The sequence below is a fragment of the Parasteatoda tepidariorum genome, chromosome 3 (assembly GCF_043381705.1).
Source record: "Parasteatoda tepidariorum isolate YZ-2023 chromosome 3, CAS_Ptep_4.0, whole genome shotgun sequence".
In the NCBI taxonomy this organism is placed as follows: Eukaryota; Metazoa; Arthropoda; class Arachnida; order Araneae; family Theridiidae; genus Parasteatoda; species Parasteatoda tepidariorum.
In genome coordinates this window covers 92,293,693-92,309,720 of record NC_092206.1, presented here as the reverse complement: position 1 = coordinate 92,309,720, position 16,028 = coordinate 92,293,693, and the positions used below count along the sequence as shown (strand labels likewise).

Below are 16,028 nucleotides of genomic sequence, written 5' to 3'. Positions count from 1 at the left end.
CTTTTTTTAAAAAATATATCCTTGTAATCTTATAAGGAATATATTGTTCAAGTTTTAAACTTCGAGCCCTGGTGGCTCAGGGAATAGAGCATTCACCTTCCAATAAGCTGAACCGTGTTTGAATCCCAGGTATGGCTAGTTGATACGAATTCTGCATCTGGCTTGTAGCGAGTGGTTTTCCTCACCACACAAAGTCTTATTTTCATATTTTGTAGAATTATAATTTAAAATTGTACTTTTTTTGTAGTCATAAATTTTTTTTATCATTTCTCTTTTTTAAAACTAGTTTAAAAAATATACATTTTTTGTAAGAAATTATATTTAAGCCCTCAGCCAATGCAATAGAGAAGGGCTGGTTTATTCTATACTCAAAGCTGGAAGCTACGATTTCCCACCTCATTACAGCATATGTTAACTTTTGCTGTGGAATAAAATGTTTGCTGTGAAATGAATTACAGTGACTCGGGTGAAGAGGACACCCAGATGCATCGTCTCGTCGCATGAAGCCACTCTGTCAGCATGGGTGCCAAGCAATATAGATCTTCATGTACGAAGCTTCATGTTCATCTTCATCAAGCATACTGCAGGCGCGACAGAAACCGAAGAAAGAAAAAAATCACTACACCGCGATCCACTGAGAGACCCTTCTGCTGAAAGGCCAACGAATCTTTTTTTATTAAAAGAAAAGTGAATTGCAATCAACAAATTAGAAAACTTTTGGTGGTATCTTTGGATGGTTCAAAAAAGTGGGGATTGTGCATGAGTTCGTAGTGTTGATCAGTACTGATTTCCTCAAATAAGCGATAAATGGCAAATAATTCTGAAATGCTTAAGTCAAAGTCGGTGTCATTAAGGTCTTGCATGTCTGTAAAAATATGGAGGCGAAGAATCATTGAACTTAAAATAAAAACAATTTTTATTATGAATATGAACAAAAAGCACACATAATAACTTAGTAGATAAAATGAAGAAATAAATAATTCGTTAAAAATTGAAATCAGTGATTTCTTGATCTTAATGTTGTAAAATTGCAGCAAGGTGGTATACTATGCTTGATTTTGTTTTTCATCACCTGTAAAAGGAGACAAAAGATCTTTTAAAAATAAAATTATGATATATTGTGAAAAATGATACACATGCATTTCAATAACTATTGCGACAAAATAAGTAATTCTTAAATAATTCATTCTGTTTCAAATAAGTGTTTATTTACAAGTATGGATGGTTGACTGAATGTAAACAATAACAAACTTCCTAAAATCGGAAAAAATTAGAAAACTTCCGTTGTATCCCTCTGCTTATGTTATGCTTATGAGGCGATGTGTGAACAGGTTTAATATTTAGGAAGTTTTATTTGTGTGATATTTGCTCGTAATTTTACCATTCATAAGAGTTTTCTGTAATTTATAAATTTTAACAGATCGTGAAACAAATTTAAAATTAATATCACAGCATAAATAAAGATGTAACCATGTTTTTAGTGTTATCCCTTATTTGGCTATATTTGTGTAAAATAGCAATGTTTGTTATTTTTTTGGGTAGCCATTATAGCCAGCTCACGTCGTCTTCCGAATTCATTTGTGGTTTATTTCGTTGTCTGCTATATTGAAAGAATGTGTTATATTGAAAACACTACAAGTATAATAGTATTGGATGGTGCATTTTTTTCAAGCGTAGGCGAACGACGAATTTTAACCCTTAGCCATCTGCACTTAGCTTTACACGGCCAACCATCCATAGTAAGACGGATGATACTCTACATGGAAAGATACATACTGTCTGGCAGTCAAGAGATGATCTTTCAGTGACGTTGCTTTCAGTTGGCTCGAGATAAGACTATACACTCTCACGAAGTTTCTAGTACAGCTCGCAAAAAATAAATAAATAAACGAACCACCCTAAATAATTTTTGATTTAATGATCGGATCTTCACGTTCTAGGACTTAATGGTTTGATAGGTTAAAAGTATGACTTTTTTAAAATTTAATTTCTCAGGAACTATTTGACGAATTTCACTCAAATTATGTATTTTGCCATGTAAAATTACATTCGTTAAAATGAAGTAAAGAATTGTATACCTATGCCTTACAATTCAACAGTTTTTTCCAACTATTATTAAATAATAAAAGGTGGTCCTTAGCAGAAAATGCTAGATAAAATACTGGGCAAGTAATTTGATTTTAATCCATCTTTTACAGGGATCTCAATCATTTTTGGTCATATTTTTGAACCGTTTCAGTTTTTTTTTCATCACTTAAATATCAATTTGAATTTTTTTATATGTGCGTTTTTTATGAAATTTCATTTATGTTTTACAAGATTCTAAAAATATAGATGATCTATATGAAACACCCTAGCACCATGTAAATAAAAGAGTTAAAAACCAATATAACAGGGTTACATGAGTTTATAACCTAATGGAATTCTAGTTCTTCACAACGATTGCCTTAACCACTTTGCCATCGCACATGCACCTCGAAGTAAAGAAATTCTTCAACAGCCAATTATGAGGCAAAGGAAAGTAAAAAATACGCTTCATCCGCCAGTTATCAAGCAAAGGGAAGTGAAAAAAAATCTTTCGACAGCCAATTATCAGGCAAAAGGAAATCTTTCAAAGGCCAATTATCATGTAAAGGGAAATAAAGAAATCTTTCAGAAGCCAGTTATCCGGCAAAATGAAATGAAGAAATTCTTCAACAGCCAGTTATCCGGCAAAAGGAAGTAAAGAAATATTCCTACAGCAAGTTATCAGGCAAAAGAGAATGAAGGAATCCTTCATCAGCAAGTTATCAGGCAACAAAAGAGTGGTGGATACTTAGGTTTAATTTTCGAGACCGGTGAGAATTGCCCACTATCCTACGTTACCTTCCAGTCAAGCTGGTGCCCATCGATCCGAAGCAGAGGGAGCTTCGAGCTGATACTGAAAACAAAACCATGATTCTTTAAAAATGATAGATCAAGCAGTCCAGTGCTTAACCGTTTTGGCATCGCTGCTTTAATTAGAATAAAACAGGCAGAGATGAAAAAAACTCTCTTGACATTTTAACTTACTCTGAACCGAAGATGCCGCCACCTGAACTTGGTTATTTTCTTTGATGCAAGCCTTCTTACACTCTTCTATGGTTTCGAAATTGTTCTTATTCCCCATGCACCCTCCATAGATGAAAGATTCGCATTTTTTTCCATTGAAATAAAAACGTTCGAAATGAGCGTAGCAGATGCCAGGTTGCTTTGGAAGACTGCATGTATTCTCAACTGCTGCGCTTTCAGCTGCTTCTGCCTCCTCTCCTGAGAACAAAAATAAATAAATGAGAATTTTCACGTTTTTTAAAATTTGAATGATCAAATAATTAATGCCCTTGTTGCTGAAAAATATAGGGAAAAAATCGTCCTTATTCATTTTTCTTCAATTGAAATTTACCCTGAAAGCTGTTTGTATTTTTTAAAATGTTAATTTGAGGCACATACATTGTTGTCCTCGATCATTTTACAAGAACTAGGTCATTGATGAGCTTTTCATTCGGGACACATCTTAAAATGCGTGCTTAACAAAATATGACAGAGCTCGAAATGTGTATTTAAGAAAATGGGCATAGCATTCGATTCCGTTTTTCAAGCTTATCTTATTAAATATTAAAATTGTTATTTTATATACTAGCTGAATACCCATCCTTTGTATGGCGTGAATAAAAAAAAAGTCAATTTATCAGTACTGAACAGCACTACGAAATCACGCATAAAACTGAATACCAACACAATTGAAGTGCGAAGTGGAAGAACCAGGTAAGTGACATTTTTAGGGGTATTTATGAGTCAGTGAAAGTAACAAAATAGTTGCATCAATTTGGGTGTGTTTAATGTGAAAGAATTGTTTTTGCTTTCACTTTAATCTTGACACAACTTATCCACATTAGTTTTTAGTATGCTTGCAAGATTTTTATTTTCAAATTCAGTGGTAAATAAAATAAGGTAAATAATTATTAGTCCCACCTTCTAATAAATCTGAAATAAAATAGTTTGGCGATCAATTTTTTTTTCACCTTCTTATCCTGTTTATAGTCTGTCTGAAAATGTGGTACTTGGTTTATTTACTAACCTTTTCAATAAAAAATAGTAGAATTTCAGTCATTTTTATTTATTATTATTTGTTGCCCTTCCCAGTGACTTTATGTGATTATATTAAACAAACCACGTTTTTCGTAGTTCATCTTATCAGAATGGATGGTTGAATTGAATAGGTTCGGAGCGTACTTTTTTGCTTTCCCCGATTATAATCTCTCTGTCACTTTCCTGGTTTTTCCCATAAGCCCTTAAATTAATAAAGCTAAAATAATTTCATTTATTTATTTGTTATCTTCCTGGTGGATTTACGTTATACAATTAAGAAAATTACTTTTTTTTGTGTAGTTCATCTCGTTAGAATAGTGATTAACTGTATTTAACATCACTTGGCGTGGTGATATTGCTCGCGGCCAACTCATGATAGTCAAAATGTACCACTAACAAGTCATTTTCTCCGGTACATATTCATTTCAACGGAGAGTAAGATACTTATTTCACAGTATCGGTATTTAAATTGCTTAGTATGGGTGCAGTTTTAATAATTACCAAATTCATCAATAAAATACTTTATGTATACATCAGTATATTTGGCACATATTGCTTAACTCTTTGAGTTTTAAGCTAAATACATTTATTTATCAATGGCAGCAAACAGATGCCGACATTTTAAAAACAAATAGAATTCTCATAAGACTTTGGAGCCTAACCATTCTCGGTTTAAAATATTTATGAGTAGTGGTGGAAAAAGTCCCTCCTTTTTTATTCTAATTCATTAAAATATTAATACACTATCTTTGTTACCACTGAAAAAAATATATTCTGAAACTACCGAAAACCCTTTGTTGAATTCTTATTAAAACTGCGCTGATTACCATAATACCAGTAGTACATAGTGACGAAATTTATGAAGCGTCACCTGCGTATGGCAATTTTCTACGATTCCCCTTGCGGATTTCTAATTAACTTTTTCACCATAAACCTTGCTTTTTAACACACTTATTATTATTTTTATTTCAATTAATGCTTATCCAATTAATACATGTTACCGATAATAATTAAGCTATTGGTATCAATAATATGGCGTATAACTAATATCCTCAAAACGAATAGTCCCATTTTGCTTTTCAGTAGATACGTTTTTTTTTATTTCGATTTATCGACGTTAGCCTTATTGTCGCCAATTATAGTATGGTGATTTTTTTACGGTTCCTCTAAACGCAAAAACACCTTTACTCCATTAATTTTGCCTTTTAGAAGGTAGCTCATTTCTATATGTATGTATTACCTAAATTAATTAAGAATCATTGGCGTCAATGGTATGACGATTTTTTACGTTTCTTCTAACCGAATTAGCACCACTTTTCCATTAATTTTGCCCTTAAATACATTTTTTTTCCATTTCTATCACCGTAGATTCAGCCGTGATGGCTCAGGGGATAGAACGCGTTCGCCTTCCGAAGATGTGAACCGGGTTCGAATCCCAGCAGGGCTGGTCGATAGGAATTCCGCATCCGGCTTGCACCCACCACAGTGCTGACGTGAACTATCCTCAGTGGTAGACGGACTATGGGTTAGAGTCCTCTATGCGGGTTAGTTCCATCAAAAAGTCCCCCACGAAGGCAAATTTCTAACAATACTTGATCCAGAAGTTCCCTTGTCTTCTGTATTTGGGTTCAAAATTTCAAGGATATGGAACTGAACATTAGTAGTCTTAAATCCAAAAAATTGGGTCGGCTGTTCAACGACAGTTATAAAATAAAATAATTAATACTAATAAATTAATACTTTAGGGGTAGAAAGTATGCCACCTTTGGCTGTATGTTTGTTTCTTCCTTGCATGCCACTGACTTTCTCAAAAACGTTTGCCACCTCTGTTCTTAACAGTAAAAATCGATTAATAGGAACGATTCAAAATTTTCTTCTGAAAATTCAACAGTTTTTTGGATTTTCACGAATAAAATTTTATCACTTTCTTGGATGGTGTTTTCTCTTACCATAATTTAACCCTAAGACTTTGATAAGTATACTTTCCATCAACTTCATTAATTTTCAAATGTTTATGGTTAGCTATTTCCCATTTATGATTTGTGTAGTCATCTGCTGATAAATTCAAAATAAATAAACACGGCTTTGTTTACATAAATGTGGGTAACAGTAAAGGTTTGCATGAGACCAACACCGGGGCCTATCTTTTCTTGTGCGTTATGTGTTGGTTTATTCAATCATTTCTCGTCGAGTTTAAACGAAGAATTTATAATTTCATTTATATCTAAGCATAGATCATCATATAGTGGTAAATTCTTTACAGTTATTCTTTACTTTAACACTTTTCGAAAATCCCACTCACCTTTCCACAAAAAAAAAGAAGAAGAAAAAAGTTCTCGAAAAGAAGCTTAATGTAAATTAATCTTTTATAAATTTAATATCAAGCCTTTTATAAATTAGTCAAAATCCTAAAAATAGTTTATTACCAAACTAGAAAAAAAAAAGGCTTTATAAAGAGTTAAAATTGGTGACGTCTGGTCATCGATTTTAAAGTCGCTCAGTTGAATAAAACTTTTAAATTCTCTCTCAAATGGTAAAAAAACATACGTTTGTCTCATTAGGTCAGAGGATTCGAATGCTTATTTTAAAAAAAGATGTTGAATTATAAATTTATAGAAAAAAATAAAGTTTTAAAATTAAAAAATTATGACGAAAAAAAATGTTTAAGACAAAAGTACGGTTATTTTTTGCAAAAATAAAAAAAAATGTATGAATGGTAAGGCATACTTTTTTGTAATAGCAAAAAAATAAAAAAAAACAAATATTTTTAAAATGTTTAAGTATTATTTTTTTAAAAAAATTTCTCATATACTTTTAAATGACCTTCGCTTGCGTGCATATTAAATGCTATATCAGCACTAAAAATATAAATTATTACCCGTGTTAAAAAATTAAAAATAAATGAATCAGAGCTCATAATCGTATGAAATTTGGAATTGGTCTACTATATAGATTAATTTACTTTTGAGAATTTTTTTTCGAAGATTTATAATTATAAATTTATAAAAAATGAAAAAAATGTAATTTTTTTATTGTTAAACACAAAAAATTTATGATGAAAAATTAAAGTATGGTTAGTTTTGTTAAATATAAATCAAAATTTAAAAATACTAAAACATCTTTTTTGTGACATTAAAAAACGTAAAATCATAATTAAAATTTAAATTTTTAGAAACATTATCACAGCAATTTATTAATAAATTTTGCATATTTACTAAATTGCACAGTAACACAAAAAATACAAATCGATACATTATTTTAAAGAAAAATTTTTTAAAAAAATAAGTCCCTGAAAACTATTTAATTTATGGAAAAAAAAGAACTTTTATTTGGTTTTCTATATATTTTTTTTTTTTTTTGTGTGTAATGAAACCAGGCAAAACCATCAATTATTTCACCATTGACTTCTCAGGGGTGCTTGACCTGCTCTCTGACAGAAAAGAATTTCCTCGTCAAAAGGCAAAAAGCGGGAAGGTGAACGAGTTCTATTGCAATTCTGTCTTTTGCGTCATTCGTATCGTTTGCCCTATTGACATACTGATGAGACGGTGGCAACACTTGGTAGAAATCGAGGCATTGTTATACAAAGGAACTTTCAGTTTCTTAGGAAAGACTCATTGGCAAACTTTTTGAGGCAATTGCGTTTTTCACAAGACAATATTTACTTCAATGATTTTTCATAATTTTTTATCTATTTCATTGCTTATTATAATTGTTGGGATGAAGGGGGATCAAACAACGATGTTCTAAAATCTTTATTTGTTTGTAATTTATTAAATACAGGTTCTATATCCTCATTGTCTATTAGAACTGTATGAAGTCTAGTGAGCATTAACCGATACAGAGTTACAGTATGCCCGGTCAAATACTTTAGTGCAAAACATCATGGCTTATGAGATTTTTGTATTTTTCGTCCGAAATCGAATATATATATTATATAGAGTAAGATACTTANTTGGAGTAGCATATATATATATATATATATATATATATATATTCTTTATCTAATTCCGATGTAATTGCAGACCTGTTCATTTTCGCTCTTTGCAAGAATGAATTTTGACATGAAATGAAATGACATGAATGTTATGACATGAGAATTGAATTAAAAATATAGACAGAAATATTTTAAAATTTTTGCCAGTGTTTAAACACACCATCTATAAGTATCATGCATTTATGCTCATTTTTAATTTATTTTTATATATTTGCAATCAAAATCATTCTAAATTAAATTTATAAATCTGATAATTAAAAGGAAGATTCATAAATTTCCTTATCTCTCTAAATATACAAATATGATCTTCCTGAAATTCCGGGAGAATTAACAACTATTGGAGGAATTACAATTGTTACTTTCAATGAATTTGCAACCCTATTTTAATAATTTATCCTATTAACCCTTTCGCGCCGACTGTCACAAATGCGTGACAGCATAAAGCCGTATCAATCAGAGTAAAAAGATAAAACTAGTAATCAAAGTAATTCTTTAGCAGTTTATTTGTGGGCGGAGTTATAATTGTTTGATTTATTTAATTCACCATTACTTTGCTCAAAATAAAACTATTTAGTTATACTTTAATCTGACATTGATTATATATATGATTAAACTAACAATAATTAAGGTAAAAGCAAAGTAAGCCTGTTAAATTAGCAACGCCTACATTTAAGCAACCGTTTTTTATTTATTTATATCCTGATTCTGATTTTGTACGAATGCTTTTATGAATCACACGTCCCCAAGGGGTTAACAATTATTTACTTTCGTTTACCTCTTTATTTAAGTAAAAAAACACACTTATTTACTCTTTTTTTTTATTTTTAGTTTTACAATTATCAATTCAATTAATCATTTAACCTATTTCAATTTATAACCTATTTCAATAATTTACCAAGATAACAATCAACTTTTGTTTTCTTTGTCATTTAAGTAAAAAAAAAAAAAAAACAATTATTTACCTTCGTTTTTAGTGTCTTTACAAGTTGTCATGCAGGCATCGAAGGTTGGGAAATTGTTTTGATTTCCTTGGCATCCCCCATACACAAACTCTTGGCAAGTCTTGGCTGTAGCGTTGTAAAAGAACCTTTCGAAGTAAGCCAAACAGAGACCCTGTGTCACTTTCTGGAGGCATGGCGGTGCTTGATCCTGGTTTGGCGAATCTCGTGGAAAATTAGTACCTGTATTAAAATTCAATACATTAAATTAAATTCTTTATTGAAAAAGAAGACATTCTTTGAAAGTAACTCAACAGTTAATATTTACGGAAAATAAGAACTTTTCTTTTACTATACTACCAGCTTCATCTTCTTAAGAAGTAAATGCTGGTGGTATAGTAATGGAATCTATGCACAGTAATATATAATAAAGATATAATATATTATATCTTTATTATAGTAATATATAATAAAGATGAACCTGACTCTTTTCCATAATTAAGCAAAAGATTCCGCTTCGAATCTCGAACTTGTTTAGAATTTATTCTAAGACTACAGCTATGAGTTACAAATGGAAGGTTCAAGTTAATATGAACCTACATTTTACTTCGACTAGAATAAAATTTTGATCTCTTTTTAATTTCACAAAAATATTTTATGTTTCGAAATTGTTTAGACATTTTGGAAGACTGATAAAATTTTTGGAGAGCTTCGGACGATATAATGATAAGTTAAACCTTTTCCAAGGGTAATTTTTGTAGCTAAGCAGTTCCTTTTTATTCCTTCCATATAGGAACTTCACAAATTTCCGAAGTTTCTAACAGATTTCAGTACCATATACAGCTGTATATCTTACTGTTTGCTCCGAAATTATCAAAGACCCTCTACTCAAAAATTTTATAAAATAAAAGGCTTATCCCGAGTTCTTCAATTATATTATGCATTTAAGAGAGCAATTTGTATATGTTACAACTATTTTAAAAACTATTAATTGAAAATCTTTTTGAGTGACAATATTTTTAAACTTGATTTTAGTTTGATAAATTTAATGATTGTTTGTCATAGAAATTAAGAAACACAATATGGAATAGCGTAACAAAATATTTGTATGATGCAATAAAATATGGAATAATATGACTATTTTAAAGGTTTGCAGAACCCGGAAGTTGTGTGTTATTTTGATTATGCTACAAAAAAAATATTAAAATGTATTACAAATTAAATGCAAATAATGTTACAAATTAAACTTTAAAATTCCATACTTAAAAAAATATGTTTGCAGAAGTCTTCAATTTTTTTTACTAAATAGTAATCCAAAACTATATGAAAGTCATACAATTTTAGTCAATGTGAATAAGAAATAAAATGGTTTTGATTGTATCACCATTGTATCCGTTTTAATGAAAACTAAATCATGCAGATTAAACTTACTTGCAAATACAACACTGATTGTACTGAAAATGAGTAGAGCTGTTAGTGATGCCATTATTTCGAAGTTATACGCAATCTGAAATGGAACAAATTATGACATTAGATTTTTAGCAGAGATTCATTAACAATTTAAGGCAGTCGTGAGTAAATAAATAAAGTAAATAAATAAATAAAAAAGATATAGCCTTTATAAGTAAATAAATAAATAAAAAATAAATATATTAAAAAAAATTATACAATTCTATGAAAAGAAGTTAATTTTTATGCATAATTTTAATGGGTATTTGAACAAATATTTCCTTGATGAAAAAATAAAAATTAATGCTTTGAAAACAATCACGACTCAGCTTAGAAGTTTAAAGTATATAAAGGAAGGTTTTTGTGTATGTTTAGTATTAAAGTTTTTTAGAAAACATTTCATAGATTCAAAATTATACCACTGTGTCCCTCTCTCTGTTACATCATGAATAAATAAATATATATGGCAGATATGATGTCAAGTTCAATACAATTTTCCTTTTCTCAATTATATCTAAATCTTATCATAAAGTATTACGAAGCTCAAGTGTAAGGTAGAGACTTTCAAGTAATTATCGAAATCGGTGAAATGGACAAAAATAACAAAACAAATAGAGTATGTAAGGTTCGAGTACTGATTTTATAAACCTATTCGGTTGAAAAGAAAACGTAATTATGATAGATTGCATTCAAGCGAGGAAGATAAACGGTCTAATCCTTAAAATACTAATCACAATTTTATACTTTGGTGTGTAGAAAATTGTAGAGTTATGGAGACGGTAGTTGAAATATTTGACTCCAAATCCGTACTTACATTCAATACAAACTTCCGACGAATCTTGGGAAACTAATATAGTGCAATAAGTAAATGTTAATTACAAATTGCATACTTCTGTTTTTTAAAAGTATTTTAATTAAAATTTCACTTCATATTAAAACTAAATATTTGAAGAAATAAATTTAAGAAAAAAATTATATTTGTGCAGAATACTGAAATTGTGTGAAATAATTATAAGGAAAGAATTAGGTATAAATAGTTTATACGCGCACTCCCATATATATAAGCATTTCATTACAATTTTTATTTTATTTTGTTGAGTATTAATGAATTAGAAAACATTACAAATGATTCATAAGTTTTTAACTTAGTAAAATAAGTTTAGTTTTGTTATTTATGCATCTAAAAATAACATATAAATTATTCTTTTATTGATAAAACATTTTCAAAAATTTCATTATTTTTCTGCGTTTTTTTTTTTTTTTTTTTTTTTTTTTTTTTTTTTTTTTTTTTTTTAATTTCATAAAGCATAAGTTTAAAAACGTTCAAATGTGATAAATTAAATAATGATTAATAATTTTCTTTGGAGAAATATTTTTATTCACATAATTATAAATATTTCCTAGCTAGTTTTCAAATTTGCTTTTCTTTTAACCAGCAGGACATAACTATTAATTAATCGAGATGGAACAAATTTTTCCGATTCCTGAATAATTTTCTTCAACATCGACTCTACAACTTTGGAAAGCTGGGATTTTGTTGTGATCTTTATTTTTGAGCCATCTTTTTACCGACATAGAGGTACAAACGAAAAATGTCCGGACAGTGCAAAAGCGACAGCAGATATCTCTACCCGAGGTTCGAAACCGTAACAAACGGAGCATGTCCGGTCATGGTCAATAATAACCGATGCTCAAAAGTGTTAATATCTCTAGAAGAGGAAACACTTTTAGTTCATTTTCTAAAAAAGTGTGCAATCGATTAAAAAACTTGAAAGGAGCCACGGTGGCTCAGAAAATAGAACGCTTGCCTCTCAAAGACGAGATCCAAGTTCTAATTCGAGTGATGGCTGGTGGTTACGATGCTGACATGAAATATCCTCAGTGTCAGATGGATCATGGGATTAGAATCTTTTTGCTACCAGGCTAACAATGGGAAATTTTCGTGGTTTTCCTCTCCATGTACCTCAAATGAGGATTAGCATCATCAAAAAGTTATTCTGGAGTTCCCTTGTGTTATGGATTGGATTCAAAGTTAAAAGGCTACGGAGTTGAACATGGATAACCATAAACCCCCAAATGAGTAAATATCAGTTGTAAAATTAAATACAGACATAAAAAGCCCAGAACTTACTACATCGAAATGGTACTTAGATTAATATTTTAATAATATTTATTAACGATATTAAAATTTTACATGTTGTTAAAAATAATTTTACGCGAGTTAAAAATACCTTCACGAAGATAGGAAATTACATAAGTTAAAGAAAATTTTATAAGTTAAATTAAGCTTTTTTTCTCTTTTTAAAATCTCTGAGCTGTACACGCTTTATTTTTATTTTTAGTAAATCTTGTTTTGTTTATAACTTAAATGCTGTAACATACTCACTTTAGAAATTCAAGACGCTAAAACGTACTTCAATTTTTAAAAAAAAAATCTTAAAAATTGTATTTTTTATTTCTTTATTGTAGATATACAGAGTTTTCTTATACACCCGCTAACTTATTTATTTAATATTCGAAGATGTTATGTATTACTCTGTAGGCTACGAATTTAAAATTTTATTCAAAAATAAAAAAAATACATTTCTCTGATACCTGTTCTCAATTTTTATATCAGTTCTTTTTCATTTCAACGAAAACCATAATTCAGTTAATCTTATTCATTTTTGGTTTATTCATAGACCACTCTGAAAACATTTCTCTCCCAAAATATACAAGCATTTTTTTCCGCATTGTTTCTGTTTGTATTGGAATGTTTTTAACAAATAAGTAAAATTAAGCGTTTACGAACGATTCAAAAATGAAACATACTTTATTTATAATTAAATTTCATAATATAAATAATATTAATTAACAGCATAATTAACAGTTATAATTAACAGCATGAAATCTTATTAAAAAATGCTTTTTTAATATACTTTTTTTTTATCTGATTTATACAATTTAGAGTAAATACAACTGAAGAAATAAAGTTCTCTTAAAATGTCACAGAATGTTAGATTTTGATTATCCACCCCCCCCCCTTTTTTTTTCTCCAACACAACCCAAAATTTTGCGGATTTTTCTACTTAGTTTAATTTTTTACAAACTACTTTATTTTCATGCAAAAAATACTTCAATGAATACAAGAATACTTTTTTTTTTCGCATTTCCCAGAAAAAGTATTACATTTGTTTCATAAATTAATTTTTTTTTATTCAAAGCATTTTTCTAAAAAATACAATTGTAGGAATTTATTATAAATGNAATGGTAAATTGGAGTATACTTACGATGAAATAAACTTCATGTGCATGGAAATATTTTATTTAATAGATATCATAATTCAGTTAATCGTATTTATTTTCGGTTTATTCATAGACCAGTCTGAAAACATTTCTATTCCAAAAATAAACAAACATTTTCTCCGCATTGTTTCTGTTTGTATTGGAATGTTTTAAGTAAATAAGTAAAATTAAGCGTTTACGAACGATTCAAAAATAAAACATACTTTATTTATAATTAAATTTTATAATTAAATTTTATAATGTAAGTAATATTAATACAGCATAAAGTGTTATTTTAAAAATGCTTTTTTAATCTAATTTTTTTTAAATCTGATTTATACAATAAATGCAACTGAAGAAATAAAGTTTTCGTAAAATGTCACAGAATTTTAGATTTTGATTTTCCACCCCCCTTTTTTTCCAACAAAACTCAAAACATTGCGGATTTTTCTACTTAGTTTAATTTTTTACAAACTACTTTATTTTCATGCAAAAGTACTTAATGAATTCAAGAATACTTTTTTCTCGTATTTCTCAGCAAAAAGTATTACATTTGTTTCAGTATCAATTAATAAATTTTTTTTTATTCAAAGTATTTTTTTAGAAAATACAAATGTAGGAATTCATTATAAATGTAGAATAATTCTTTGAATCTCACTTAATTAAATGCGATTTATTTAATTTATTTTGATTTTATAAACTATTAATTTATATTAATTAATTTAAAAGCACTCACCTGTTCGAACTACTTGACACAAATGTAATTAGAAGGTGTATCTTTTGTAGATGGAGGTCAATATTGTCTTTCCCACAGGTATATATATACCTTTTATTCTGTTCCCTAATCGAGGGTTATTTGTTAGGTATGCCAAGGTCAAACAGTTATCGCTCTTTTGGCGTATCCTTGCTTTGGCGGAAGGAGAAAATTATTTACGGGAGGATGAAACAAGCGTAATTATGTTTTTTGTTGATAACAATTATATTTCCCCTTTTTTCTGTTCATCTTTCCGTGACAAATACGGTAGAGAAAAATATCTTTACTTATCTACAATTTTGGTGTATTATTATCTGCGTTTATCTATGAGTTATGCGATATTCATTTGGAATAGAACATAATTTTATAATATAAATACGAATAAGAATTGATCCTAAATTCTTGTTTTGAGGTGGCGGTTAATTTGAAAAAATAAATAAACGACAATAAATAATTTGTTTTTGGTATTTATCTATTTTGAGCTAGTAATTGTATTCAAATCGTGAACAAAACCGGAAGTTTCATCTGAATAATTAATATCAGAATAATTAATATTAATATCAAGGTTTTCGCAGAGCAATACAAAAGTGGTTGTAGTAGTAGTACTTTATTTACGTCGCACTGGAGCGGTCACCACTGGGCTATTGGCGACGGTCTGGGAAACATCCCTGAGACTGAACCCAAAGGCGTGTCATCATAATTTTGATTCTTTGTAGGGGGGAGGGTTCTTAGATACTTTGATCAGCCTATAAAGGGACCGATATCACGTATCCTCGATCCCTTCACATGTTGATCAAATTGGTCATCTACTAACAGCAGTCAGTGATGCTGGATCAACTGGAAACCGTGTCTAACGATGTGGGACAAGCAAAAATGGAGTTTTGAAATAATGGTAAATTGGAGTATACTTACGATGAAATAAACTTCATGTGCATGGAAATATTTTATTTAATAGATATTTTTTGAAAGAGGGGAAGGGACGGCATCTTTTGAAAGACTCGAAAATAAAAGAAATGTATTTACCATCGAATAAAACTTTTTATTTTGCTTTTAAGATGCAAAATTCGCTAGGAATCCTCGAAGCAACTTTGAAGTTAACTAAAAATAAGGCACATCGCATTGTTTTTAACGTATACAACACATTTATGAAAACAGTTTTTTTCGTTATTGTTTTGTATGAAATCAAAGTATGAAAATAAACACGAGTTTAAAGAATCAGATTAATTTTTTCCCCGACTATTATGTACGTCACTATGAAAAAATAATGACTGGCGACATTTACCGGTGAATGTCAACAATCACATAGTCGTTATGGTAAAAGTCCGAAATGAATGATAGATCAGATTTGACGTTCATTTATTCATCCACATTTAAACATTTATTCGATATTTTAATATTTGATTGGGATAGATAAGGAAAAACATCAGTGTTGGAAATACCTGGTATTCTATACCCTAATGTATATTAAAAATCTTTGCTTGGAATATATTTCTCCGGTATTTTCGACACTGATGTTCTT

General features: G+C 29.4%; 1 protein-coding gene across 1 annotated transcript; it reads right to left on the bottom strand.

The window, feature by feature from the left end:
• Window positions 1-898: 898 nt before the first annotated feature.
• LOC107442689 (thrombin inhibitor hemalin) lies at window positions 899-14,629 on the bottom strand. Its single transcript, XM_016056316.4, has 5 exons — window positions 14,492-14,629; window positions 10,474-10,549; window positions 9,067-9,285; window positions 3,052-3,288; window positions 899-1,072 (listed from the first exon to the last, which is right to left on the bottom strand). The coding sequence occupies exons 2-5, from the start codon at window positions 10,526-10,528 to the stop codon at window positions 1,047-1,049; spliced, it is 537 nt and encodes a 178-aa protein (XP_015911802.1). The 5' UTR covers window positions 10,529-10,549; window positions 14,492-14,629; the 3' UTR covers window positions 899-1,046.
• Window positions 14,630-16,028: the final 1,399 nt, after the last annotated feature.